This window comes from Lynx canadensis, chromosome E2, assembly GCF_007474595.2.
Source record: "Lynx canadensis isolate LIC74 chromosome E2, mLynCan4.pri.v2, whole genome shotgun sequence".
NCBI lineage: Eukaryota > Metazoa > Chordata > Mammalia > Carnivora > Felidae > Lynx > Lynx canadensis.
In genome coordinates, this window is record NC_044317.1 from 33,589,114 (window position 1) to 33,615,014 (window position 25,901).

Genomic DNA, 25,901 nt, shown 5'->3' on the forward strand with positions numbered 1-25,901 from the left:
GGGCTCCTGCCTTTCTCCTTCCCCCTCTTAAAGTGACAATTCAGGCTCAAATGTCCATGTCCAAGAGGCAGAGAAAGGCAAATGTCCCAGAAACAAAGCCTGAGGTCAAAGGGGTCCCCAGGCCGGGTCCCTGACCCACCGACCCAACCCCCCCTCCCCCCGCCAGCACTGAATGGAACCCCTGAGGTCAGCTGTCTAAGAGGGGGCTGATCCCACACAGTCTGCTTCCTCAGTGAGGACCCTCAGGGATATGAAGTCATCAAGTGCTCTCTGGGCCCAGAGCCCCTATCCTCAATTCCAATCTAGGCCAGGCAGCAGCTTAGGAAACCACTCTCTTTGGCTCCCAAATGGATGTGGCTCAGGGCCTGGAAGCTGCCATCACCCCTAGCTCCCATCCACCTGCCAGCCAGCCCTCAGCAGCCCCCCAACAGGTGGTCGTGAGCCACAGATACCCTCCGGACTCACAGTGGGAGAGACAACACTGCCAACAAGAAGGTCTGCAACAGACCAGCTAGGATGTGGTCTTCTGCTTGAGTTCCAGGCAGTTCTGTTAGTTCTGAGGCTAATCTGTGCTGAAATATTCAAAATCCTAGGACCTTCCCATTGGACGCCCTATTAAATTTGCAATTTTATGTCTGCCCCCAGACCAGACCTGCAAACTCTGGTGAAAGTTCCAGAGGCAGCAAGAACTGCCAGAATTTCTCCAGAGCAAATGAAAAGGGAAGAACGTTTTGCCTTTCTTCCTCATTGCAGACAACTTTGAAAACACAGAACGCAGGAATGAGAAAATGATCTATCACCAGATTCCCCCAAAGATGTCCCAGTGTGGCCTCTCGCTGTCCATCCTCCTCCACTGTCCAGTGCACAGACTGGCCTGCCTGCTGTGTGAGGCTCTCCCTACAGAGGTGCTTGGGGTCAAGGTGCAACCACTTTGTCTCCCCAGTGGGCTAATGGACTTAGGAGGGCAGGTCCCCTGCCTAACTCAGCTCTTTGCCTCCTGCCCAGGCTGGCCACTTGAGGCTCCCTTACTGGAGTCAGCCATGGACCACTAGAAGCCACTATCCCCCAACACCAGCTCCTGTGTGCCCAGGTACAGAGGAAAAGGATCCAAGAGGTGGGGATCAGCAGCAAAGCCCCACAGCACCCTCAGGTAACAGGTAGGAACAGGAGGAAGGGAGAGGTGGCCAGGCAATGTGTTTTCCCCTTGGGGAGCATTTGAGACTCTTCCTGTTGGGGTGGGGTCAGGCTCCTGATGTATACTCCAACAGATTTCACCAGAGCCACACTAGAACAGGATGGAAAAACCAGGAGGCCAGGCCCTAGTCCCAGATCCAGGACTGACTTGTTACGAGACCTTTGATGACCTCAGCTTTCCCACCTATAGATGGGGCTAGTCATTCCAGCCCTAACTCACAAGATCAAACGATACAAGGGATGCTCCGGGGCCCTGTAAGCCATCTGGCCTCAGAAATCGGAGAAATCCCACCTCTCCCTGCCCTCCTCCATAAAGGACCCAAGAGCTCAAAAGCCTGAGAACATCGAGGGCTGAGGGAAGAGAACCCAACGTGTGTGTGTAGATCCTGAACATTCAGCACTAGGGGAGGCACCTAGTATCCACCTCTGCTGCCCCCACCCCACCCCAGGCGCAGCTGGCCCCTTCTGTGCGGCCTCCTAGCTACACCTGGGGTCTGCCCCGCACAGCCCAGGTCCACACCAGACAAGTTCTCCTCCACTATGAAGGCAGCTGCTCATGTGTCAAAGCAGGGACTGAAATAACAGCCCAAAGCCCCCTCAGTCTCATGCCCTGAGACCACTGCAGTCCTGTTGGTCATTCATTCGTACCTCTGTTGAGCATCACCCCGGACCAGGTCTGAGGGTGCTTCAGTACGCTGGTCCAGATCTGGATGTTCTCTGCACAGCCCAACCACCCAGGACAGCTGTGTTCCTCATCTGAAAGGCTCCAATTCTAGTAATGGGGCCTAAACTCTCATGTCCAGCCTTGACTCAGAAAGCACATGAGTTCTTGGCCTTTGAGGGAGGGGACCCCACGTAAAAACCAGAGAGAAAAGACGTCAAGCCCCACTGAAAAAGGCTCCAGCATCTGGGCCCCAACCAGGGTCAACCCACTTTCTTCAGTGAAAGGGTTAGGTTTTAGGTTTCCCCCAGTGGGGATCCAAGGCAGGGGCCAGCAGCTGCTTGCCTTGCTGGCTTTCCCATCCCCGCGCCCCATTAATTGGTGAGGGGTCCTGCTCACCCTGGGCTGTGGTTGAATTGCATCCAACCCCATGCCCGGGTCTGGACCTCACTGAGCCTTCTCCCCTCGAGGTATTTTTACTTTAAACAGCTCTAATGGCCCCCAGAGTCCCGGGCCTTGTCCAAGTCTGGGAAACCTAACCAACCAGCCCCCTCTGTACCATCACAAGCCAACCAGCTTGCCAACAGAGGTCCGAAGGTGACGGGCCCGGGGTGGAGGGCGGGGAAGGCCCACAGCCGTGTCTCTCTGGCAGGTCTCAGTTTTGCCATCCGGAAAGTGGGGCTGGGCCCCAGCTCCTCCCAGCGGGGTCTCTGTCTGGGAAGCGTCTCCCGCCGCCCCAGCTGGGAGGGGGTAGAGGGCCCAGAGAGGGAGCATCCGAGAAGACCCACCCCAAACCTGGGGAGGAGGAGGAGGAGAGCGCAGGGAGCGGGGATGACTCCGCGGGTCTGGGGGCCGCCCCGCCCAGCCTCCGGCCTCCACTCCCCCTCCCTCGGAGGCTCCGCCGGGCGACACCGCCCCCGCCCTACACCCCCCCGGGGTCTCCGCCTGGGTGGGGCCGGGCCGTCGGGCGGCGAGCAGCGCGCAGACACCCCGTGCGACACCCCCCACGACGCGGGGGCCCGGGGACGCGAACGGCGGCGCACGCTCCCCCCACCCGGGGCCGCCGCCGCCGCGCCTCCCCCTCCGCTGGGGCCGGACCTCAGCCGCCGCCGCCGCCGCCTCGGCCTCGCTCACCTGCCGCCGCCTCTCCCGCTGGCGCTCTGGCCGCCGCCGCCGCCGCCTCGGCAGCCCGAGTGGCCCCGCCGGCCGCGGGCGGGATCCTGCAGCGCGGGCGGGGGCGGCGGAGCGGACGCAGGCGCCCCCAGCTGGCCGCCCGAGCCCCGAGCCCAGAGCCCCGGGCCGCGGCGGGGTCCGACGCCTGGTCCCCCCCATTCAGGCGCCGCGGGCCACCGCCCTGCTCGATTTTCACCAGAAATGCCGAGGACGACCACCGTGGCCCCCCCCCCCCCCCCCCCGGCCCCCCCAGAACGTGAGCAGGAAACCAAACCTTTTCCAAAATTAACTGTTTTCTCGAAGTCCCGCACGTGTTTGGACGCACCTGGTGCTGCTCCACCCCCAGAGGGAAACACTTTCTAGCAAACTCGTTCAACTGTTTCTGCTCCAGATCGGTCCTCCCTCCCTCCAGGAACGCCCCTTTCTAGAAGGAACTATAGACTTCGGGCTAATGCACTGCTGCCAAGATGAAGGAAGCTTAGGTTGAAACTTTCTGCCTCTCTCAACTCCTGGGGGGTCCGGAGGTGGGAACCGCCCTGAGCACCGGGAGACAAAGCCGCCTAAGAAAGTTAGGTATCCTCAGAAGGTAGGCGGCTAACCCCATGGTGACCCCACTCACAGCTGCCTACAACCCAGGGTGGGGCCCCAGAGTTGGCAGCAAAAACATCTGCCCTGTTTCCGAGGCACCCAGGCTGGGCGAGCAAGAAAGCGCTCCTGAGTCACAGCTGGGAGGGACAAAGGAGACCGACTGAAGGGGTAATCAAGACCAGGAGAGCGCTTAACTGACACCTTCATGAGTCCACTTGTCCAAACAGCACTTATGCCTGTTACGGAATCCTAGATGCCCACTTGGCTGAGAGAGGGGTCACGTGGGCAGGTGTGAGGCCCGTTTCTCCGGTCCCAACCCTAGAGGCCCCAGCCACAGTTCCACAGGAAAGATTACTGAGAATGTGCAGTTTAACAAACACGCAGGTGATCCTATGGCAAGCAGTTGGAGAAACTCTGGTCTACTAGGTGCCCCGTGATGAAATCCAGGAGCCGGGTACATTAGTGACCCTACAGGGAAGAGACACCCAGGGTCTGGTGGTTGTGCCTTGACCCTGCAGGAGGCCTAGAAGCCAGCCCAGAGGACACCTGCTTTGGAACTAGGCCGAGGAAAGGAATCGGATGGTGGGATGCTGAAAGGTGAAAATCTGATTTGCACCCCAGATGGTCCCCAGCTGAGACTCCTAGCTCTTAAATGCAGCAAAAGCGCCCTGATTCCCTGAGTTCAGTTCCCACTGCCTCTGGGCGTCCAGAGGGTGGCACTTGGCCTTGCGGGCCGGAGCTGGGCCCCTACCCTGGCGAGGTCACTGCTGCGTCCCAAGTGCTCACAGGTGAAGACCTGAGCAGCTGGAGCTTCCCTGCGCGGGAAAATGGGAATCCCCGCTGGGGGCGAGGTGGTGGGCGCACCTAATCTTCATCAGCCCGCTTCTGCACCTCGCCCCGCCCACCCTGCAGCTCCGCCCCCGAGCAGAGCCCAGGAAGTAAGTTTGCCCCAGACCTCAAGATCAGCGGGTGCCTCAGTTCCGGGCTGGTGTGACCTGCGGGCCGAGGACAAGCCTGAAGAGAGTGAAGGGTGAACCCTGGGCCCCGGGATGGACGTGCCGGGCTCGCCCTCAGGCCTCTTCCTTCTGCCTCTTCAAGCACAGTGCAGGGAGCCCTGGGCCCTTTGTGGCACATGGGGGGTGTGGGGAGCGATGCTGTGACTTCCCACCCTGTGGTGTGTGTGTCATGTTTTTGCAATTCTATGACCAACTCTCCTGACAGCAGACAGGAAAACGGAGCTGGGGAAAGCGAGTTCAACACAATGCTTGCATCAGTGCGAACCATTAACTTACCACTAATTGCTGAGCGGGCTCCACCCTCTGTTCTGCGGCCAGCTCCCAGTGCCCCCTTGCATGTTGCCCTCGGTTAGTGACTGGAAAACTGGAGCCAACGTCAGAATGGAACCGAGGCCTGGCGGAGACACACATTGCTGGGCCCCACTCGGAGTCTGATTCAGCGTGTCTGGAGTGGCTACCAAGAATTTTAATTTCCACCAAGCTCCCCAGGGGTGCCAGTGCGGCTGGCTGTCCGGCCAGCCTGGGAGGCAAGGCTCGAAGGCATTGATTTCCAAATACAGTTGGAGTCCCACTCCCAGAGGTTCTGATCCTGGGGAGGGGTCTGCAAATATGCGTTGTTTAAAAATCCAGGTGAGTTTATTTAGTGACAAGGAGGGCACTTCAAATCCTAGAGGAAAAGGAGTGACTTCTTCAGTATCTAAGTGTCGCATGAATTGCCTACCATTTGAGGAAAAACTGTCAGCGGGACACCATCAAGTCATGATCTCACACAGTTCATGGGATTGAGCCCTATGTCGGGCTCTGTGCCAGCAGTGCGGAGCCTGCTTGGAATTGCCTCTCTCCCTCGCTCTCTGCCCCTTCCCCACTTGCGCTGTCTCTTTCTCAAAATAAATAAATAAACTTAATTAAAAAAAAAAAAGAGATAGGGGCGCCTGGGTGGCTCAGTCGGTTGAGCATCGGACTTCGACTCAGGTCATGATCTCACAGCTCGTGAGTTCAAGCCCCGCATGGGGCTCTGTGCTGACAGCTCAAAGCCTGGAGCCTGCTTCAGATTCTGTGTCTCCCTCTCTCTCTGCCCCTAGCCCACTTGCATTCTCTCTCTCTCTCAAAAATAAATAAACATTAAAAAAATTTTTTTAAAAACAGCATCAGCTACCAACCTCACATCATACTAAGACAACAGTAATCAACCAATCGATGAAAGATCTTTGTGTTTGAAAACCTTGTGAAAAACATTTTTTAGTAATTTTGGAGCAGAGAAGTCTGCATAGGGAATCAAATCCACACTGAAGGGCTGTAGTTAAATTTCAGTGTCTCTATCCAGGTGAGGGTGTAGTCTCCAAATGTCCACATCTACTGTCTGTGATCTTAATTATCCACTCTGTTGGAAAACTCCAGAGCACGTTTGCCTGAAGAGTCCCTTATTAACTGGCCCAGGGGCGGTGTCCACCGTGGGAGGCCAGCTCCTGCTGCTAGAGAACCATCAGCATTCGTTGCCTGAATGAATTTCTGGGGCAGGCAACAGTTCGGGGGCCTTGTCGCACTTGTGCAGAGAGAAGACTTAAAAACCTAAAATAAATCACTGTCACAGAAGCTGTGAGTCACTTATTTCAGCAAAACCAGCCCTTCTCTTTAGCAGGCAACGGGCACTTCAGCCAAGGCGGACAGCGCACAAGGTTCCCGAGGGTGGTGCTGATCGCTTCCGTCCTGGTTCAACCTCTCGCTCATCACTACGTGGAGCAAAGCTGGCCTTCCCAGCCTGGTGGTCCTCGTTCCTCACCCCTAAGAGAGGAGGAGCTTCCTTCCATGAGGACCTATGGACGGGCTATGCAGCTAAGGAGTTTCAGTTAGCAGGGGGTTATGTACTTCACAGTAGAAAATGAAACAACCCAAAGATAAGAATTGGAAATCGTCTCCTCCATGCCACTCCCTGAGGTAACAGATTTTTAAGGCTTGAGATAGACTCTTTCTCTACCCTTCTCCCTGGCAATCCAGTTTTAGGTTAGAACACCAGCCAGGTCAAATCATTATGGCACACACCTTGAACTTACACAGTGCTGTATGTCCATTATAACTCCATAAAACTGGAAAAAAAGCAAATTGGCCAGAAAAGATGGTGGATTGAACCCATCATCTACATTTACTGTTTCCTTAAGCCCACTAGAATGGGTGTTAGGGTTCCAGCGCCCCTAAGAACGGAGGAAATGAGAAGAAACAGCAGTATGAACGTGAAAGGAGGAAAGTGAGTGGATCGGTAATACTGCCTTGGGAGACACAAGAAACACAGCCCTAAACCTGTGGCTGGGAAAACTAAGAAGCAATCCCAGTTACACTGGGGAAGCTCCAAAGGCTCAGAGACTGGAAGTGCCAGCTATCTCTGGCCACAGGGCAGAGCTAAATCGAAGTTGGGGGAGTGGAGGGGCACCTGGGTGGCTCAGTTGGTTGAGCATCTGACTCTTGATATCGACTCATCATCTCACAATTCGTGGGTTTGAGCCCCCCATCAGGCTCTGCACTGACAGTGCAGAGACTGCTTCGGATTCTCTCTCTCTCTGCCCCTCCCTCTCTCAGGCTCTTTCTCCCTCTAAAATAAATTAATTAGGGCATCTGGGTAGCTCAGTTGTTAAGTATCTGACTTCAGCTCAGGTCATGATCTTATGGTTAGTGACTTCCAGCCCCACATCGGGTGAGCTCAAGCCCCGCTTCTCTCTCTCTCTCTCTCTCTGTGTGTGTGTGTGTGTGTGTGTGTCTCTGCCCCTTGCTCACTTGTGCCCTCTCTCTCTCTCAAAAAAAAAAAAAAAAGCCTAATTAATTAATTAATTACAGGCCAGAGGTTGAACATTTAAGGAGTGAAGAATCCCAATCTCTGGGGCACCTGGGTGGCTCAGTTGGTTAAGTGTCCGGCTTCGGCTGAGGTCATGATCTCAAAGTTTGTGGGTTCAAACCCCACGTCGGGCTCTGCGTTGATAGTGCAGAGCTTGCTTGAGATTCTCTCTCTCTCTCTCTCTCTGCCGCTCCCTGACCTGTGCGTGCTCTCTCTCTCTCTGAAAATAGATTAATAAACTGAAAAAATAAAAAAAGACAACAGAACGAAGAGGTTCACAGAGACAAGGCAGGCAGGCAAAAAACTGTATCATTAATATCTGCAGAGATTCAAAAAATGTATTGTAATCACGAAACCAAATAGGATACTGTTTTTTAATGAGGAGCATCTGAGGACAAAAACAGAACTCACATGAAAAACATGGGAGCAGAAATTAAAAACCAACAGAAAGGTTGGAAGTTCAAGTTGAATAAAAAGTCAGAGATGGAAAATAGGTTAGAAGAGATAAGAAGACTAGAGGCTCAGCCCAGGAGACTCACTATCTGAGTAATTGTGGAGTCCAGAGAAAACAGAAAGGAGGAAAATAAAAATAAGAATTCCAGGTTTCCCCGTCATCCAGGACATGCGGTGCCAGATGGAAAGCATCCATGCCACCAACGGCCTGGTACAATAGGCGAAAACAGACCCACCTAATTTCTGTAATAGTGACAATGCCAGAACATTGGGAACCAAAATGAAGACCCTAAAGGTTTCAAGAGAAAAAAAAAATAGGTTACAGTTAATTTTCTCATAACAACACGAGGAAGGATGAAGCAATGCTTTCAAATTCTGAAGGAAAAATGTTTTCCAAGCCAGAATTCCGTGTCCGGCAGAACTATCAGTTGAGTCTAAATGAAGAACAGACAATTTGAGGTGTCGAGTGCCTGTGCATCCTTCCCCAGGGAGCCCCTGGGACTGTGCACTAATGAGAGCTTATCAACAAAAGAGGGAGACACGGGATGCAGAGAACGGGAGCTGACCACGGGGTGTGTGAAGGGGACCAGGTGCTGGTGGAGAGAGAGCAGGGCGGTGCGTATGCACCGGGCATGGCTGCTCAGAAGCTCCAGGCGTGGAAGGGGTTGGAATCCCTGAGCACCTGAGCATTTGCAGAGGCTTAGAATAATAGTAGCATTTGGGGTGCCTGAGTGGCTCCATTGGCTTAAGTGTCCAACTCTTGATCTCAGCTCAGATCTTGATCTCAGGGCTGTAGGTTCAAGCCCTGTGTTAGGCTCCATGCTGGGCGTGGAGTCTACTTGAAAAAAGAGAAGAGAAGAGAGAAGAGAGAAGAGAGAAGAGGGAAGGGAAGGAAAGAAAATGGCAGTGTTTAGGGTGAATTACTAAAGTACATGGAAAACTAAAACCAAAAAAAAAAAAAACCTCGAGAAAACAAACCAAAAAAACTTGTACAGAAAAGAGAAGAGGAAAGGAAAGAAAATGGCAGTGTTTAGGGTAAATTACTAAAGTACATGGAAAACTAAAAAAAAAAAAAAAAAAAAAAAAAAAAAAAAAACAAAACCTCGAGAAAACAAACCAAAACAACTTGTACAGAAAAGAGAAGAGAAGAGGAGAGGAGAGGAGAGGAGAGGAGAGAAGAGAAGAGGAAAGGAAAGGGAAGGAAAGGAAAGAAAATGGCAGTGTTTAGGGTGAATTACTAAAGTACATGGAAAACTAAAACCAAAAAAAAAAACAAAAAAAAAACACAAAACAACAAAAAAAACCTTGAGAAAACAAACCAAAAAAACTTGTACAGAAAAAAAAAGGAATCTTTTTTAAGTATACAGCTTAATTGGTAAGAGCAGCATCTACACGGTCACGATAATGTAAACACTGAATATTGTGCTAAACAAAATCCAACGTAATTATTTCGGGAGGCGGGGGCACGAAAGGAGTTTGGGGGTGGTAAGAAGTCAAAACATAATTTCTTTTTTATGTTTATTTTTGAAAGCTAGAGCACGAGCGAGCGCGGGGCAGGGTGGGGGGTGGGCAGAGGATCTGAAGCAGGCTCAGTGCTGACAGCAGAGAGCCCAGTGCAGGGCCAGAACCCAATAAATGTGAGATCGTGACCTGAGCTGAAGTCGGGCTCATAACTGACTGAGCCAACCAGGCACCCCAAAACATAATTTTTAAATTTTATTTTTGAGTAATCTCTACACCCAACGTGAGGCTTGAACTCACAACCCTGGGACTAAGACACACATGCTCCACCGACTTAGCCAGCCAGGTGCCCCGAAACATGATTTCAGTAACTGAAAAGCAAGAAGTGGCATTAGAGGTATATCATTTAGAGACATCGAGGTAAACACTCCACCCGCCCCAAACCACGGAAAGTTGGAAGTGGCTGCCTCAGGACAGGGAAAAAGCAGAGGGAAGGAAGGGATGGCAAACAGACTTGTAGAACCTTTTGACTTGATGACAAAACTGCCGTCCTGCCCCATCCACCTGCTCTTCACCAAGTCCCCACGCCCCTCAGCCCAGCCCTGCCTGCCAGCCTTACACACACCTGTCTCCACAGGCTGCTCGTGTGTGACTTTCCCCTTACCTTCTGTGTTCCGGTGGCAATGTCTTGCCTACTTATGTGAAAGCACCGTTGTCTTGAATTGGACTTTAAAAACCAAAGACGCATGATGTAATGTACCTTACAGCTATTTTGAGTCCTTGTGCAAAGCCACATTCCTGAAGATACCTGCCAGGCGATTTAAGTACAGAAATGGTTTGCATTTTTGCACGGGTGAGCTACAGCTCTTTTGAAAATTGACACACCACTTAAACAGGTCATTTGATACGTTTAACCCTCTCCTGTTTCGTGTGAATAATGTTGGCGTTAAACCTTGACATGTTTCTAACGGGTTTCTCTTCAACCCTGTAATCCCGTATTTTCACATAGGAGTCAGTTACTCGCTTTAGAAACATACACACATAGACACAAGTTTATGCCATTTCCTAGATGGATTGTATCATGGATTAGTTTGTTTGGGTTTTTTAAATGGCTTCTTAGACAAGCAACAAGTATAAAACGTTTTTTAAAGGTGAAGAATGTTCCCACTTAAAAGTCATTGCATTCTTAAACTGACCTAACCTGGTAAATGTAGAACGTCTCACAACAGGTTTTTCTGAACACTAATGAATAGAAATCACAGCAGAAATTCTACAAACACATAATGAGAGCCTAAGAAAACGATTTCAAGGAAAATCTCTCCTAAAAAAAACACCACTCTGTTCCTAAGGATTAGGGAGATCACTGTCTGGAATTTCCCACAGCCACCTTCCATCCTCTTTTTCCAACAAAATTTTCCAGCAGATTTCCCAAACAAAATTCAAGGCAGCTCTCTGCCTTCTCTGACCCAAATAACTGGCTCCTTCTTCTCGCCAGAGTCCGCTCTCTTTGCTCACAATACGAGTCATTCTACTTTAAGACAGATAACTTCTTTTTAGAGACTTTCAGTTGCTGCTTGCCGTTGTTAAAGGACCTAAAACCTAAAATATCAAGTTTTGGGGGGCAGATGGTGGAGAATGGTCAATAACTGGTTTTTCAGCATCACTTTTGTCAACGGCAACATTTTCTAAAAAATTTCACGTGACCACGTTGTGTTTACATTTCAATCTTAGCAAAAGTACCAAAGATGAAACACTTCTCAAAGCAACTCATGAAAATTCACCTAAAAGAAGATAAAACGAGGGGAATTTTTGTTTTTTCCTCAGAAAGCTCAGTTCAGAAGTAAAGTGCCATCAAATAGCAATACTTTAATAAAACTCCTATTCAAGATAAGCTCAAGTACTGGATATTTCATAAATCTATCAGTTTAGAAGGGCTCTGGGGTATCTGACATGTTAATGTACTAAAGCTACCTGCAAACAAAAGTCAGCATCATAAAAGGAATGAAATAGACCTCTGTCTGCGTAGAGAGGGAAAGAGCTCTCTGGAGGGTAGGGGGATTACAGAATACCACAGTATGTTACCACTTATGCAAAAGGGGAAGAGACTCCCTGACATGTATGTGCAGATAGGTTTATGTATGTAAATACATTTTAAAAAATCTAGGCAGCTACATCCGCAAATATTAAAACAGTAATGGGGCGCCTGGGTGGCCCAGTCATTTGAGTGTCTTGACTCTTGATTTCAGCTCAAGTCATGAGCCCAGGGGCATGGGATTGAGCCCCGTGTTGGGCTTTGTGCTGAGTGTGGAGCCTGCTCGGGACTCTCTCGCCCTCTAAAAATAAAAATAAATAAATAGAGCAGGTAGCTCCAGGGAGCTAGGTGGGATTAGAGGATGAAGGGTAACCAGATCCTTACATTTAGATATTTACATATTATTTACATCTCTTCACAATGGAGCATTCACACGTTAGTTGAGAAATTTAAGTAAATGCACTGTGTCTAGGTAGATGGACAAAGTCGTCCTGTATATTCAGTTCATTCTCTAATTTACCATTTGAGCAACTTCTGGGATGCTAACAAGATATTTTGATTATACTCTTTAAAAAAAAAAAAAAAAAGGGACATTTCCAGTACATGTGCAAGAAGAGACCAGGCTGGGGAGGGGGGGCGGGAGAGCTGGCTTTACCAGCCTGTTGTCTAGACTGCTGAGCTACTCTTCACTCTAAGTCAGCTTGTGATGATCTGGAAGCAAACTATCCAGGATTTTCTTCACCACCACTTAGCTGGGTTCCAGGCAACCACAGTCAGTCCAAGTCCTAGGGCTGACGCTCCCCCCTTGGGAAAACACGCTCTGGTTGCACTTGGTTATTAACCCCACTTCTTTCTCTGTTCTTTGGAGAACCAAACATTTTCATTATTCTATTTTTAGTCTGTGTAACTCGTGGCTCCACAAAACCTACGGTTAAAGTATCTCAACTTCTTAGTACAGCAAGCATAACCCCTTGCGTCAAAGCAAAGGATACAAATGGGGTGGTATTTGCGAGTAAGCAGACTGTGGGGAGTTGGCTTCAGTCTTGCAGTGGCTGTGGAGACCCGTGCAGGAGAGAAAACAGCATCTTAAAGCATCTCCCACTCCATGACTGGCATTACAAAGGCTGGAAGCCCACAGAAATGCTTTCTACGTACAGAAGAATCTCTCATTGGTCTAAACAGGGTCGTCTTTAGAATTACAAGATAATTTTTTTAATAGCCATTCAAGTCTTACATAAAGGCTCATACCAGAGGTTTTGAAGATAAATGAAAGCACAAAGCCTTTATTGAATTGCAGATTATGAATAATAAGCCCAATGGTAAGCACTGGGGGCAGATGTGCGTAGAAATGCAATTTATAAAATTTTCGAGGCAAACAATTGATGTCTTTGAAGAAATCGTCGTGAGCTTTAAAAAAAAAAAAAAAAAAAGCAAAAAGCGAGCTTCCAGGTGTGCAATTCATTCATAGTATTGGTAACTGGTGCCCAGTGATAATGACCTCAGGAAATGTCGAGATTTCATAAACCATTTGTATCAAATCTCTTTTTCTGGTAAATTCCTTAGTGCCTCTGCAGCGGTAACTAGACAAGAGTGGAAAGCTTTCAAGATGACTCAAACCTCCAGCACCTCACAGGAGTCCACATTTCTTAACACAGAAGGCAATGCTGATCAAGGGAGGAAATAAACGAAAAGGTTATTAAAAACAAACACTGGCGGGCCAAACTTCTAAATATATACATCTATGTATATTTCCCTAAAAGATGTTTACCTCCATAGCCCTTCACGTTTTATATCCAGAAACTATACTTTCACCACACTGTGCGATAAGACAGTGCTTTTTAGTGGTGAGTGCAGTGAACACTTTGATACTCTTGTAATAAGTCTTTGGAATATTTTAGGATTATAGGACTTTCAAGAGACTCTTTTTTAAAAAGTGACTCCTTAAAATTTAAATATGTAAAAACCAGAGCAGGAGCTTCCATTTTGGAGATTTCAGTTTAGGGACAAAGAGACAGGTTATGACAGACTGCAACCAAATATAAAAGGTAATCACAAAATGATTTAGGCAACAGCCACGAACTGCACAGAACCCAAGTTGAAAGGGGAGATAAATTTCAACTCAAAGAATCTGGCTGATAACCAATAAATAATTTCATTCTCTTTGGAAGGTACAGGTCACTAATCCATGAGAGACGGCTTCACCAAGTCATTGGCTTTGATAGTTTCTCCTAGGCCTCTGTCTCCCCTCCCCACCCACCACACGATTCTGCTAATGCCCAGCTTGTGAGACTTCACAAGCTCTCATTATTACAGCATCTTGAAGGTAAAACAACACTCCTAACAAATTTATCCAGACTGTTTTCTTAGCGGAGACCCGGCCTGTAATCAGGCCACATGGAAACTGCTGCTTTGACCAGGAGTCAAGGCCGTGTAGAACCACAGAGACTTATGTTAGAATGCAAAAATAAAGATGATGTGCAAATACCAACAAACACTTTCACTGAAAATACACAAATTAAGAGACTGTCTGTTATTGTCTGTTCTTAGCGATAGGGCTAACATTTCTCTCAGCAAATCCTGGCGATTCCTCAAGTTCATAACCACCAAAGGGGATGTGCTATCTCCATCTGTCTGGTTCAGTCTCTTCTACGGTGTTCCCTCCTTCTGGCTAGTAGACTGTGGACTAGGTTACACTTAATAGGGCATACACTTAAGTAGAAAATGTAAAGGCCAAATACTTAAAATCAAAACCCTGCCTAAGAGTAAAACAAACATTAGCAGTGTATTAACTGAAAAGCTGCCCTTAAGTAAATATTTAATTCTGGATGTCAAATACATCCGCAGAGTTTATATAAAGCAATTCTTCTGCTTAATTCTGTCAACATTCAATTTATACAGATATTTAGGTCATTATCTTTGATGGAAAAAAAAAAAAAGGTGCTCAAGGCATAAAGTTAAAACAGCTCACAAGAAGACGGTAAAGAACAAGGCTTCTGGGTCACATCAAGTTTCCGAGCCATGCAAATAACTTCCACAGTCAACTCGGACTAGTTTCTCAGTTATGTTAAATATCAAGTAGCGTATTAAAATTTGTTCTTTTAATGTTCATTCCGCCCATAAATATTTTGATAAAATAGAGTCTTGAGGTTCAGAAGCTGAGGCAAGATACAGACGTCACTTCCAAGAACTGCTTTTACACATCTTTGTTCCCACTGTGATGCTGCACCATTCTCTAAATACATCACTAGATGAATTAGGTCACTGATGAAAATTAGGATAAAGAGTAACTATTAAATATAACTTCCTACTCAATTAAGTTCAATAGAGCCATTTATGGAATATTTTCCTCACAAAATACTTGATGAGAATGTTACTCTCCACTAACCGAAGTCATTTAAATGAGCTCAGAGAGCAAGAACTGATGGATAAGAATAAACTCTTCTAATCATTAATTTAACATTTCAATATTTATCACAGGAAAATTAGGAATGTCTTTTTTTTATATGTTACCATTTAGTTCTTGAAAAGTTAATTGAGAAGCAACCAATCTCCTATCAACATTCCTAGTCAGTGACCTAAACACTAAGAGATCAACAGCATGTAATAATCAAAGGAACTGATCAGTTTTGAACTGTACATCCACATTAAAATAAAATTGAAATGTAACTATGAACAAAAAAAAAATCAACAAAACTTATCAATAATACCCAATAATGGTGATTTCTAGGGACTTCTACAGAGCAACCTTGGTAACTACATCCTAGTCAGTGGGGAGGTCTTTGCAATGAACACATTGCAGTAAGAGGGCCCTACAGCTCACCGTGGCCATCCGCTCTCCTGGCAGGCCTACAGCTCTGGAAACCCCAAACACAAGTCCATAGGTTAAGACAAACACAACTCACACTAACCATGACACAGGGGAGGGAACGAGAAAACACATGGAGGTACGAGACTTCAGAGGAGAAATACTATTAGTAACGCTCTCCCTCGCATGCATGTTTTTACCCTGTGAAGACTTTACCCAGGAATATCTGGAGCCACAGCAAATAATCCAAGTATTAATGACAGGCTCAAAATGCAAGTAAAAGTAAAACACACTCAAAATAGGACAAAAAAAAAAAAAAAAAAGAAAGAAAAATAGGCTGCTGAAGCCTGTAGGGCAACTGTATGTAAAACCAGTAGATCCCGAGAGCAAAGCTAGATTTGAAAACCACATGCAACATCTCCAAACAAGACAAAGACGCTAAAAACCAGGCTCCTTCACGGACACCTCAAAACTGCAGGAAAAAATGCATTTACCTTTGTCATCAAAACATAACCATTCAAGTTTTATGCTGACGTGTCTATGACCCATCAACACTTCTGAAAACCAGTACTGAAATGTTCATCAGAACTTTTCAAGGAGCTCCAACACCGACCAGGCACACATACATGACTCCCCGAGAAATGTCACCACAGTGAGGCAGAATTGGTGAAATCCCATTCTACAAGTACGAGCAAAGGAAGGTTATGACTCATGAGTATGGATGGACTATAATATTTAAATGACACATTTCTGATATACTCACAAAATCTTCATAGAAAGTATTAAAACTCAAAAGAGAAAAAAAGACAGGAGTCAAATACAGAGATGAAATGTACAAAACAAATGAGCAGGCAAACTAAAAGTTCTTGAAAGTATTTTACTTCAGATTGAAAAATGAACAGCTTCCACACTGTTCATTGCAAGATACACAGTATTCACGAATACAATGCTGGTCATTTGAGGATATGTACACACCTCAATTTCTCCTTCATGCTTTTTCTTTTAGAAAGATACTGTTTACCAAAAAGAAACTTCAGCAGTACAGGAAAAACTATTTTCCCAATAAATTTACGAAAACCTAAGATTCCCAATGGAATCAAGATTATCTTCCCGCTACCACCACCTTAATATAATCACATGCTTATTGGAACGCTAATATCTGCACCCTAAGAGTACATTTACTTTCAACAATGAGGGTGATTCTTAAAACAAAACAAAACAAAACAAAACAAAACTTCAGTGTGGTAAATGTAACAATGGATCTCTGCAAGTATTAAGTGTCTGAAATAGGCAGCTAATACTGGATTTAATATCATTTTATAAATAATTGTTCCCTTAGCAGTAAACATAAGTCTACACATTCACAATAGTCCTAGAAAATAAATACTGTGATTAAGCACAATATGTTATGACAAACTAGTTTCAAAACACAAAAGCTCAACATCTTGATAAAAATTCTGATCAGAATAAAATGTGACTCTAAAATTTAAAACATTGTCAAAATAACATCACATTTAAAATTTTCCACGATTTACACAAGTATCATGAGTTTCCAGTTGTGGAACACATTTTCCCATTGTGAATTAAAATACGAACATATTGAAAACTGTCAATTTCAGTGATAACATCAGTTTTGGTCTTACTTTAGCATTATTTTCTTTATAAAAAGTTGCACTAAGTGTCCATTAATGATCTGATTGGTCTTCAGTATTTCATAAATGTATATAAAAGAAATTCCTAAAAGCCAATAGTACTTTATATGTATATATATAAAAGAATCTCATTTCCCAAATGGCTGTAATTAACAGAGCCACATACACTGATGCTAAACACAAGAGCCTTCACATTGAAAGAGAGCATTTTCAGAAATGTCACTTACATCCTATTATAGTCAACATTCCCGAGTTTCAGACTCAACATGTGATGGGTAACAGAATTATACATCTCATTTGCGCTCAAAGCTGACCACAACCAAAATTTACAGTATGATTGAAACAAGCCAATGTTTTAAAAAGTTTTAATTAAAGATAACAATTCCATGGAAGGAGAGGATAAAGAATGGGATGACAAGAAGTATTTGGTCTTAATAAGGCAATACAAAATAGATCCATTATCAAAGACCATTTAATTTTTAAAGATCAACAATACCAAAAGCATAAAGTGGAGTATAAGAAAATAGTTTTTTATAAGTATGATTTAATTAAAGCTGTTTACAGTTAATCTCTCCCACAGTAGTTAAGCATGGATTTAGAAAAGAAGAAGAGACGAGAGAACCAAGCACACGCTGCACACAGGGTTGGGAGCCAGCATGCAAAGTCTGTGGGACTCGGGGTTTCACCGCAACAGGAATGGGACCAGACGCGGGCGGCCTTTTTTTTTTTTTTTTCCCCTATTAGGAAGAAAAACAAAACAAAACAAGACTGCAAAGGAAACAAACACAAAGTCATGTAATTGCCCATTGCCCAAGACGACAGCACTATAGAAAACAGTTGCAAGTTAATTCTTAGAGATGACTAGAGCTTTTCAGTGTTTACACAAAAGTACATAGTACGTTTTTTTCTTTTTTCTTTCTTTCTTTTTTCTTTTCTTTTTTTTTCTTTTTTTCTTTTTTTTTTTTTTTACAAAATAAAACGTCATTTGCCACCATAAACCTTTTCTTTAGAGGAAAAATTTTTGCAGCAGGTCACAAGGGTTCTAGAGTAAGTCATTTCAATGCTGAGGAAAACAAATTGAGTAATAGAACTAATCACTTCCCTATATATGGATGTTAAGATGACAATTCAGATTATTTTTGAAACTAATCCTGAGAAAAATCTGTTTACAATTTAAACAGTAATGTTATGTAAAAAGTATTAACAAATCCACTATTACAAATATCAATTTCCTATATGGTCATCTATATATACACACAATAAAATGGTAAATATATGCAAAAATATTAAAAAAAAAAAAAGAAAACATGCACAGATCACTTTCCCCTTTGGAATCTGGACTTCCTATAAGATACTTTTGTTTTCTTTCCCCACCCCATCCTCTGAAATTGGTTTTTGTTCCTATCACCCTACCCACACTGAATATTATTCCCTATAACTCTGCATAAAGCCAATGAGAAATATATTTATTTTACATTCAAGCTTTAAATCTTAAAATGACCCTGTTGTAGCATATGACTTATCAAATGAGCAGCCTTTTTTTTTTCCCCCTTTTTTGCTTGCTTTTTGTTTTTGCAGTTGTCAGTCTTCATGATCCATTCCGTGGCGAGCTGGGAAAAAACGCAGTTGCTAAATCAAAGTCTGAACAGTGTAAGGCTCCCGAGCGCCAGGAGTCCCTATCCAACTGTCCTGAGCATGAGACCATTGCACACAGAAGACAGTCCATCGCACAACGCCGACTATCTACAAAGGTCTGAGAGGGGGGCATCCCTCTTGTGTTTCCTCTTTTTGCCATGGTAATACTGATTATTTGATTTGCCTTGATGCTGTTTGTTTGTCATCAAGGAACCATGGCTTGTTTGAGTTGTACCTTGGAAGCCTTTGCTGGAAGAACGAAAGAGCCTTGCTGATCCATGCTGCAGAGAAAGAAAGCGGTCAAAGAGACATCAGTACCGTGAATTCAGCGGAGCACTCACTAAGACCTGACTCAGGGAGCTTTCAAATGAGGAATATGCCAAGTTACCCAGCAGGCAAAAAACGATACTTCAGGGATTCACTCTCCTGAGCTCTAAAACTTTTGTTTCTTTTTGTTCATGGAAACACTGGAAAACACAGACCATTGCCTTCCTTGCCTTGCCCTCTTCCCTCTTCAGAGTATATGGAATGTGAAACTTTTCTCAAGGAACCTATCCATCAATATGCCACATAATAAACAGCATTACCGAAGAAGCTCTTAGACACAAAGGTGTGCTGCCAGGTCAGGGGTCATCACGGACCCCTGATCACTGTCAGGTCACGGTCATCTTACATCCTGCTATCACCTGTCACTTTGTTGCTGTTTCTACATGGATGTGAGTTTGGTGCACATGACCAAGGCTGTATAGGTAAAGTAGATTCTGGGAGTCAGGCATGAGGTGACCGACGTAACAGTCCATCTCTACTCCAAGAGGCCTTCCCCAGGGTCTCCACCGTACTGAGAGAGGGTGAGATGGCCTTGGGTCAGAGCCCAGTATGAAATGGCTTCTTTCCTCATTTTGATTCCTTACTCATGATTAATAAAATTTTAGACAACTACAAAACTGAAAATAGAGTATTCTCTGTGGCCTAAGTCAAAGCTGATGTTCATCAACAGCTGACCCACTATCTGATCATTTCAACACAAGCAACTAGGTACTGAATATTAAAATATAAAAAAGGTGAGGGTGCCTGGGTGGCTCAGTCGGTTGGGCGTCTGACTCCAGCTCAGGTCATGATCTCGCAGTCCATGGGTTCAAGCCCCGCGTCGGGCTCTATGCTGACAGCTCGGAGCCCGGAGCCTGCTTCTGATTCTGTGTCTCCCTGTTTCTCTGCCCCTCCCCTGCTTGCTCTCTCTCTCTCTCTCTCTCTCTCTCTCAAAAATAAATAAACATTAAAAAATTATTTTAATATCAAAAAGGTAAATAAACATTAAAAATAAAGAAAAGAAAATATAAAAGAAGGATATATTACTCCCAGATGTGCACAACATTGCCATGAGGTCATGCAAAAGCTTATAGTGGGCTTACTTCATGTACAACTGAATCTTTTAAAAACTCAGTGCAATTGTTTAAATGCTGAGTCTGTACTAAGGTGGGGTGGCCGGGACGTCTTATGAGGACCAGTCGCTAAATGCCCACAAAGGTTTACATTACAGTGGCATCTCATAATGATCTTCAGGACACCCTGTTACAGGAAGCATTGTGCTTTGGAACCTCTTAGAACAAAACAGGTTTGTTCTTCCAACCTAGAGTTTTCTTCAAACCCACAATGTGTATATATATTCACACTTGAGAAATTCTAAATAGTCTGCATTGAACATGAACAATTAAAAACACACAAATTCCACACACCTGAGATTTGTTGGTGCTGTTGGAGGTGTTACTGGTCTGGGTGCTCTGCATTTTCCCAACCGCCTGGGATGATTCCAAGGACACATCCTGCGACCCTACCCGGTTCCCAGTGGACGGACGGCAGAGCAGCTGTTTCGGGGTTTTGCATGGTGTCGCATCAGAATCCTAACATAAGTCATATGAGTTATTATGTGACGTATTAGTAATTCAGATATTCATCTTTTAGACTAAATTTAGCCATTTGGGAGTTAAGGGAAGCACCTTGACGAATTAACAAAATTAACCGCTTGAGTTGCCTCCACAAATTTCCCTCCAAACATCTTAGGTGGCTTATTTTATCAGAAGGTTTCTGTTCGTTGTTAAACCTATTGTCTAGACCTGACCTTGTTAATAAGCCTGGAAGGGGCTCACAGAGGTCCAAGTTTATCTGCACCTCCACTGATAGGAAATGAACCACGGTACAGTGCAAAGAGCACGGCAAAGATAAGGCCCCAGGTCCCGGACTCAACGTCTTCAACCAAATACAAAACGACTGATTCAAAAGACTCAATTTCTGCGCATCTGTGATAAACAATCAGTGAGTGCTCCAACCGAACACCCCGCGTGGTTAAGAACTTCTCGGAGACGATGGGCTGAGCCCCACCTGTTTCTGGGCTGCCTGGGACACAACTGTGCTACTTCTCTGCTCAGGTCTACCCTTCACCTTCACACTCATAGTCCCTAAAGCTCGCTCTTGAGGCTGTCTTTGTGTCTGCCCCACTGTGTCTGTGACCTCTAGCTCAGCTCCGTCCTCTAGAACTCTCCCCTAGGAAGGAAAAAGGCACGCAGGTAGATGGTGCATATGAGGATTCATGATTCCATTACGATCCGTGGTCATCGCCAACAACATAAAATGATGTCCCTTCCACAGTTAGATTACTCTATATGTCACAGACTTAATAAAGTCAAAATTCAAATAATGGGTAAGCCCATTTTATATCTCAAGGAAGCACACTCACAATTAACCCTGATGAGGAACAGTAACTGTAGGTACAACTGTAAGTTAGAGTCAGAAAGCAGAGGTGGGGCTGCCGAGGGATTCGGGGAGGGAGGAATGGTTAAAGGTGGCTGATGGGTTTCTTTCAGGAGCGATGGCAATATACTGGGCTTAGTGGCAATGGCTGCACAACACTGAATATACTGAAAACCACTGAACTGTATTTTAAAATAGTGAACTTTATGTTATGTGAATTATACCTCAACTTAAAAAAATTCAATCAAGAAGTTCAAAAACATTACTGAGTGGAAGAAGCCCTACACAAAGGAGTATACACGACAATGATTCCACTTATGTGAAATTCTGGAACAGGCCAAACTAATCTGTGGTATTAGAAAATCTTAAGAGTGGTTACCTATGGGGTGGAATTTGGGACTGACTGGAAAGCATCATGAAGGGCCTCTCTGGGATGATGGTAACAGTCTGTACTTTGTTATAGTTGGGGTCACACATGTGCACACAGTGTTAACATTCACTGGTGCACAATTTAGATTTCTTTGTACGTCAATTTTGGATCAAAAGAAAAAACGAACCAAATACTGAATGCTGGTCACTAATGAGCACACTAGAGTATTTTAGGGGAAGTGTACCGATGTTTGTAGTTTACTTTGAAATGTATCAAAGGATAAGATGAATTAGTGGATAGAGGGATGGATGGATGGCTAGCTATGGGATAAGTACGTAACATGTTAATGGCAGAGTCTAATGGCGATGTATATGGATGTTCACTAAAATTCTCTCACTTTTGCTGTATGCTTCAAAATTTTAATCCAATGCTGGGGACATGTACAATCAATATAAGTTATTAAAATTTCCCAGTAATAAATAAGAAAAGGAATTAAGTTTAGCCCTCTAGACAGCTATCCCCCCAACAGAACTCCTAAGCATAGGTTCAGAAAAGCCACGTCCTCATACTTACGACATCACTAGAGCTGGACTGTGTGGCAGAAGAGGAAGACACTGGACCTGATGAAGAGTTTGAAGAGTGTTTACTAAGAGATTCCGAAGTTTTACTTCTACATTTTCCAAGGGCTTCATTTTCTTCAGATAGATTATTATTACATTTATCTAACTGCTGAGTATCTACTATCAAGGTAACACCATTTCCTGAAAGAGTGGCAAAAGATTGGAAAACGTTTCTTCCCATTAAACACACACAACACAGAAGAGCCACTAATGTTCGGTCAATCAATCAATGAAAAACTCTTACCATTGCATGAAGGCTCAGGCCTATTCTGCAAGCCCCACTGTTTTGATATCCAATCTCTGTACGTGGCAACTTCATCCGTTACTCTAATTATTCTACCTAATATGCTGCATGCGTTTAAAGAAAAAAGAGGGAGTACGTTAATTCGGAGATACGAAGCCACAACCAATTTTGACCCAAAGGGCTGTCTTTAGTTAAGCCTTTACCTCTCCGTTTCATTGTTGGGATAGTATTTCGCTATTGGTGATACAGCATGACTCAAAACAACATAGGCATAATCAAAGGCCTGTTTCACTTGCATGGCCCCATATGAACTCCTTCCAACATCATTACCTTTAAAAGAAACATATATAGAAGATAGTAAGCGTGACCAGTGCTTAATAAGAACTAAATGTGCACAGGCCCTCTTCCAGAAGAGCAAAGGCAATTGCTTTCCTTATACAGTTGCACAAAGAATCTGGGCAGGGCGGGTGGCCATCCCCACAACTCCCCAGGCTCTGAATGTGTGTATCCTGCAGTAAGTACATTATGGCATATAAATTGCCTCAACGTATTCTGGCCCCACAGGGACTATCTCACATACAGTCATGCAAACAAAGGAGTTAACTGCCTGCTCTCTCTTAAGAGTGAAACCAAGCTAAATGAGATATCCCTGTCTTTTGTTTCTATTAGCTATCTAAATATCTCCAGCACTAAATTATAAGCTCCTGAAGCAAGGAGCATCTTGCTGAAAATCTTTGTGCCCTTTACATAGAGAAGCTTCCTGATAAACATTTCCTCCATGAATGAACACGCAGAACTATTAAGGTTTATAATACGGCACAATAAGCCAGAGAAGGGCCCCTAGATGACTACTCTCTTAACTCCCTTTCCTTAATCATTTTCAAAGTTAACACAGTGAAGCAAACGACTAAAAGCATCTCCAATGAAGTCTGGTAATACAGAATCTAAATATCCTACAATGATAGCAAGAAAAAATACTGCCCAGAAAAACTAGGATACAAGCAAACAAACACAACCCCATGACAGCAAGGAAGGAATCTGCTGTTCCCTTTCAAGCCACCATGAAGCTGGAAAAGGCACAGGGAGACTGTGCAAAATTAAAAGAGGAAAGAAGGGGCTCAAAAGGAAAAGACTCTCTTTGAACCCTTCTGCTCATCATTTCTGAGCTGTATTACCATGTTTATTGCCTCTTAGGGCTTCAGGAACCTCGCTCAAAGCCCTGACTGACAATGGGCTAAAATCAGGGCCAACAAGGTCACGACAAAGAAGAAAAAGGCCTGCAAACTGGAGACACGCACAAGCCACCCAAACCAACAGCTAGTATCTATACTCCTTTGCCTCTCAGGGCCAAACGGCCTCTACTCCCAGTTCACTGGGAATATGCAGCGTGTTTTTCTGGCGTGTGTGTTGTGTTTTCATGTTTTCTTGCAAGATATTTTGAGGAAAAATAATGAGTACAATTAGAAGTTAATTTTTTATTTTCACCTAAAGAGAGTTGTGGAGGGGCGCCTGGGTGGCTCAGTCGGTTAAGCATCCGACTTTAGCTCAGGTCATGATCTCATGGCTCGTGAGTTCAAGCCCCACATCAGGCTCTGTGCTGACAGCCTTGGAGCTGGAGGCTGCTTTGGATTCTGTCCCCCTCTCTCTGTCTGCCCCTCCTCCATTTGCACTCTGTCTCTGTCTCTCAAAAATGAATAAATGTAATAAATGTTTAAAAAAAAAAACAACCTATAAAGAGAGAGAGAGAGAGAGAGAGAGAGAGAGAGAGTGAGTTGTGGGGCTTTTAAAAAAGATTTATTTAGTTATTTAAGTAATCCCTACACCCAACGTGGGGCTCGAACTCCTGACCCCAAGATCAAGTCATACGCTCCACCTACTAAGCCAGCCAGGTGCCCCTCTTCTAAAAAGAGTTTAAAGTACAACAGTGGCAATGCCCTTTCTTTGAATGCCCACAAATTTACCTAATTTCAATACCTGGTTGTAAAGGATCTTCAATATAAAGCATCGATGGCCTGTAGCCATCAAGCATATTTTTCTGTACTTCATCTTTGGCCACATACGAACCACCATCCTTTATCCGGATGCCAGTCTTTAAATAATTGAAGTGTCGTCCGTATAATTCAAAAAATTCTATTAAAAGAACACCATAGTTTGTATTGGGGATGCAAGCATCTTCCCTGGGATGTAACTAAAACCAGGAAAAAAAAAAAAAAAAAAGAAATTATATTGGATTTTCTCTCAATTATCAAGGTGGGTAAAATAAGAGACATCCTCACTCCTATAAAACAATACTATTAGGATTCTGGTTAGGCTAGCAGCCAACAGGGAACTGGAGTAACGGCAGGCTGTACTGCTTCAGACAACACTAAAGCCCCACTGGTACAGAACTGGTGGGGGACAATTTATTTACAAAATTCAAGGCTGAATTTCACAGCTGCCCTAGGATGCTAACAGGGCTGGCTTGGCCCAAAACGTCAGGGAATCATTCTGACTCATGAGCGGAGTCGGGCCGTTGATAGCACTGCGGCTCATGAACACATTCACAGACAACATTAAGACTTCTAAATCACTCCACCCAGATAGCAGATCTCCATTCCAGCTAAACTTCCAAGATTTGTTGCTTAGAAGATACTATTTTTGACATTTATACTACCACTTACACTTACAAAAAGCACGCCATACCTATGCATGTTAAAATTTCAGTGAAAATTCTTAAAACCACTAGAACATATGGGGTTAAAAACAAACCAAAAATTATTTCCTGAGATTTAAAAATACTTATTTATAAAATTATAAAGAGTCCCATTTTAAAGTGAAAAGTCATAAGTAATTAAGGGAAGCATTCCAATTAGAGCTTGATTTAAATTTTTTTCCAAAATGATTTCCTGATGGATTAATTTTATTTTAGTGTACATGAGGCATGATATATAATCATACAACTTACCTGAAGGAAACTGACTGCCATTAAAAAGAGACTATAAGAACCAATTCCACCTGTAAATACTTCATTAAGGTCCCTCTGTAATAAGAATTGTTTCAATACTAAAACCAAGTACGGTAATACAGGATATTTCTGAAAAAGAAAATTGTATTTTCAGTGAATTCCTACATCAGTAATCGTGCTAAGCATCAACAGGAGCATAAACTGGGTCCTTATATTAACAGACTTTAGTGGAGATATCCAACACACTTAATTTTCTATTTTAAGAGCAAGCTATAAAAAAGTAAGCTATAAATAATTAAGGATTTTCTCCTCACAACGAAGGATCTAAAACATGTAGATGTAAATAATGGCATCCAAGCACTCACTATGGGACAGAAACACTAGCAATATATATTTGATGACACTGATTTATGGCCATTACCATATGATAATTCACTTGTAAACAGGTTAACACCAACAGTACACAACAATTCTCAACTTGTAA

The 25,901-nt window shown here is 44.4% G+C and overlaps 2 protein-coding genes across 3 annotated transcripts in view; both read right to left on the minus strand.

Moving 5' to 3' along the window:
* ADCY7 (adenylate cyclase 7) overlaps positions 1-3,325 on the minus strand; it is a 57,895-nt gene extending 54,570 nt beyond the window's left edge. The window contains exon 1 of the mRNA XM_030298823.1: positions 3,303-3,325. The gene's annotated coding sequence lies outside the window, so the exon portion shown is untranslated. The remainder of the gene's footprint in view (positions 1-3,302) is intronic.
* A 12,745-nt stretch (positions 3,326-16,070) lies between these two features.
* TENT4B (terminal nucleotidyltransferase 4B) overlaps positions 16,071-25,901 on the minus strand; it is a 72,822-nt gene continuing 62,991 nt past the window's right edge. Inside the window, exons 6-12 of one of the 2 annotated variants that reach the window (XM_030298047.1) lie at positions 25,418-25,546; positions 24,448-24,661; positions 22,677-22,803; positions 22,474-22,577; positions 22,183-22,229; positions 20,228-20,392; positions 16,071-18,775 (exon numbers count right to left, since the gene is read on the minus strand). In XM_030298047.1, the coding sequence (XP_030153907.1) occupies positions 18,599-18,775; positions 20,228-20,392; positions 22,183-22,229; positions 22,474-22,577; positions 22,677-22,803; positions 24,448-24,661; positions 25,418-25,546 (963 nt within the window). In that variant the 3' untranslated portion in view covers positions 16,071-18,598. Of the gene's footprint in view, positions 18,776-20,227; positions 20,393-22,182; positions 22,371-22,473; positions 22,578-22,676; positions 22,804-24,447; positions 24,662-25,417; positions 25,547-25,901 lie in introns of both variants that reach the window. The other variant, XM_030298046.1, reaches the window with a different exon arrangement.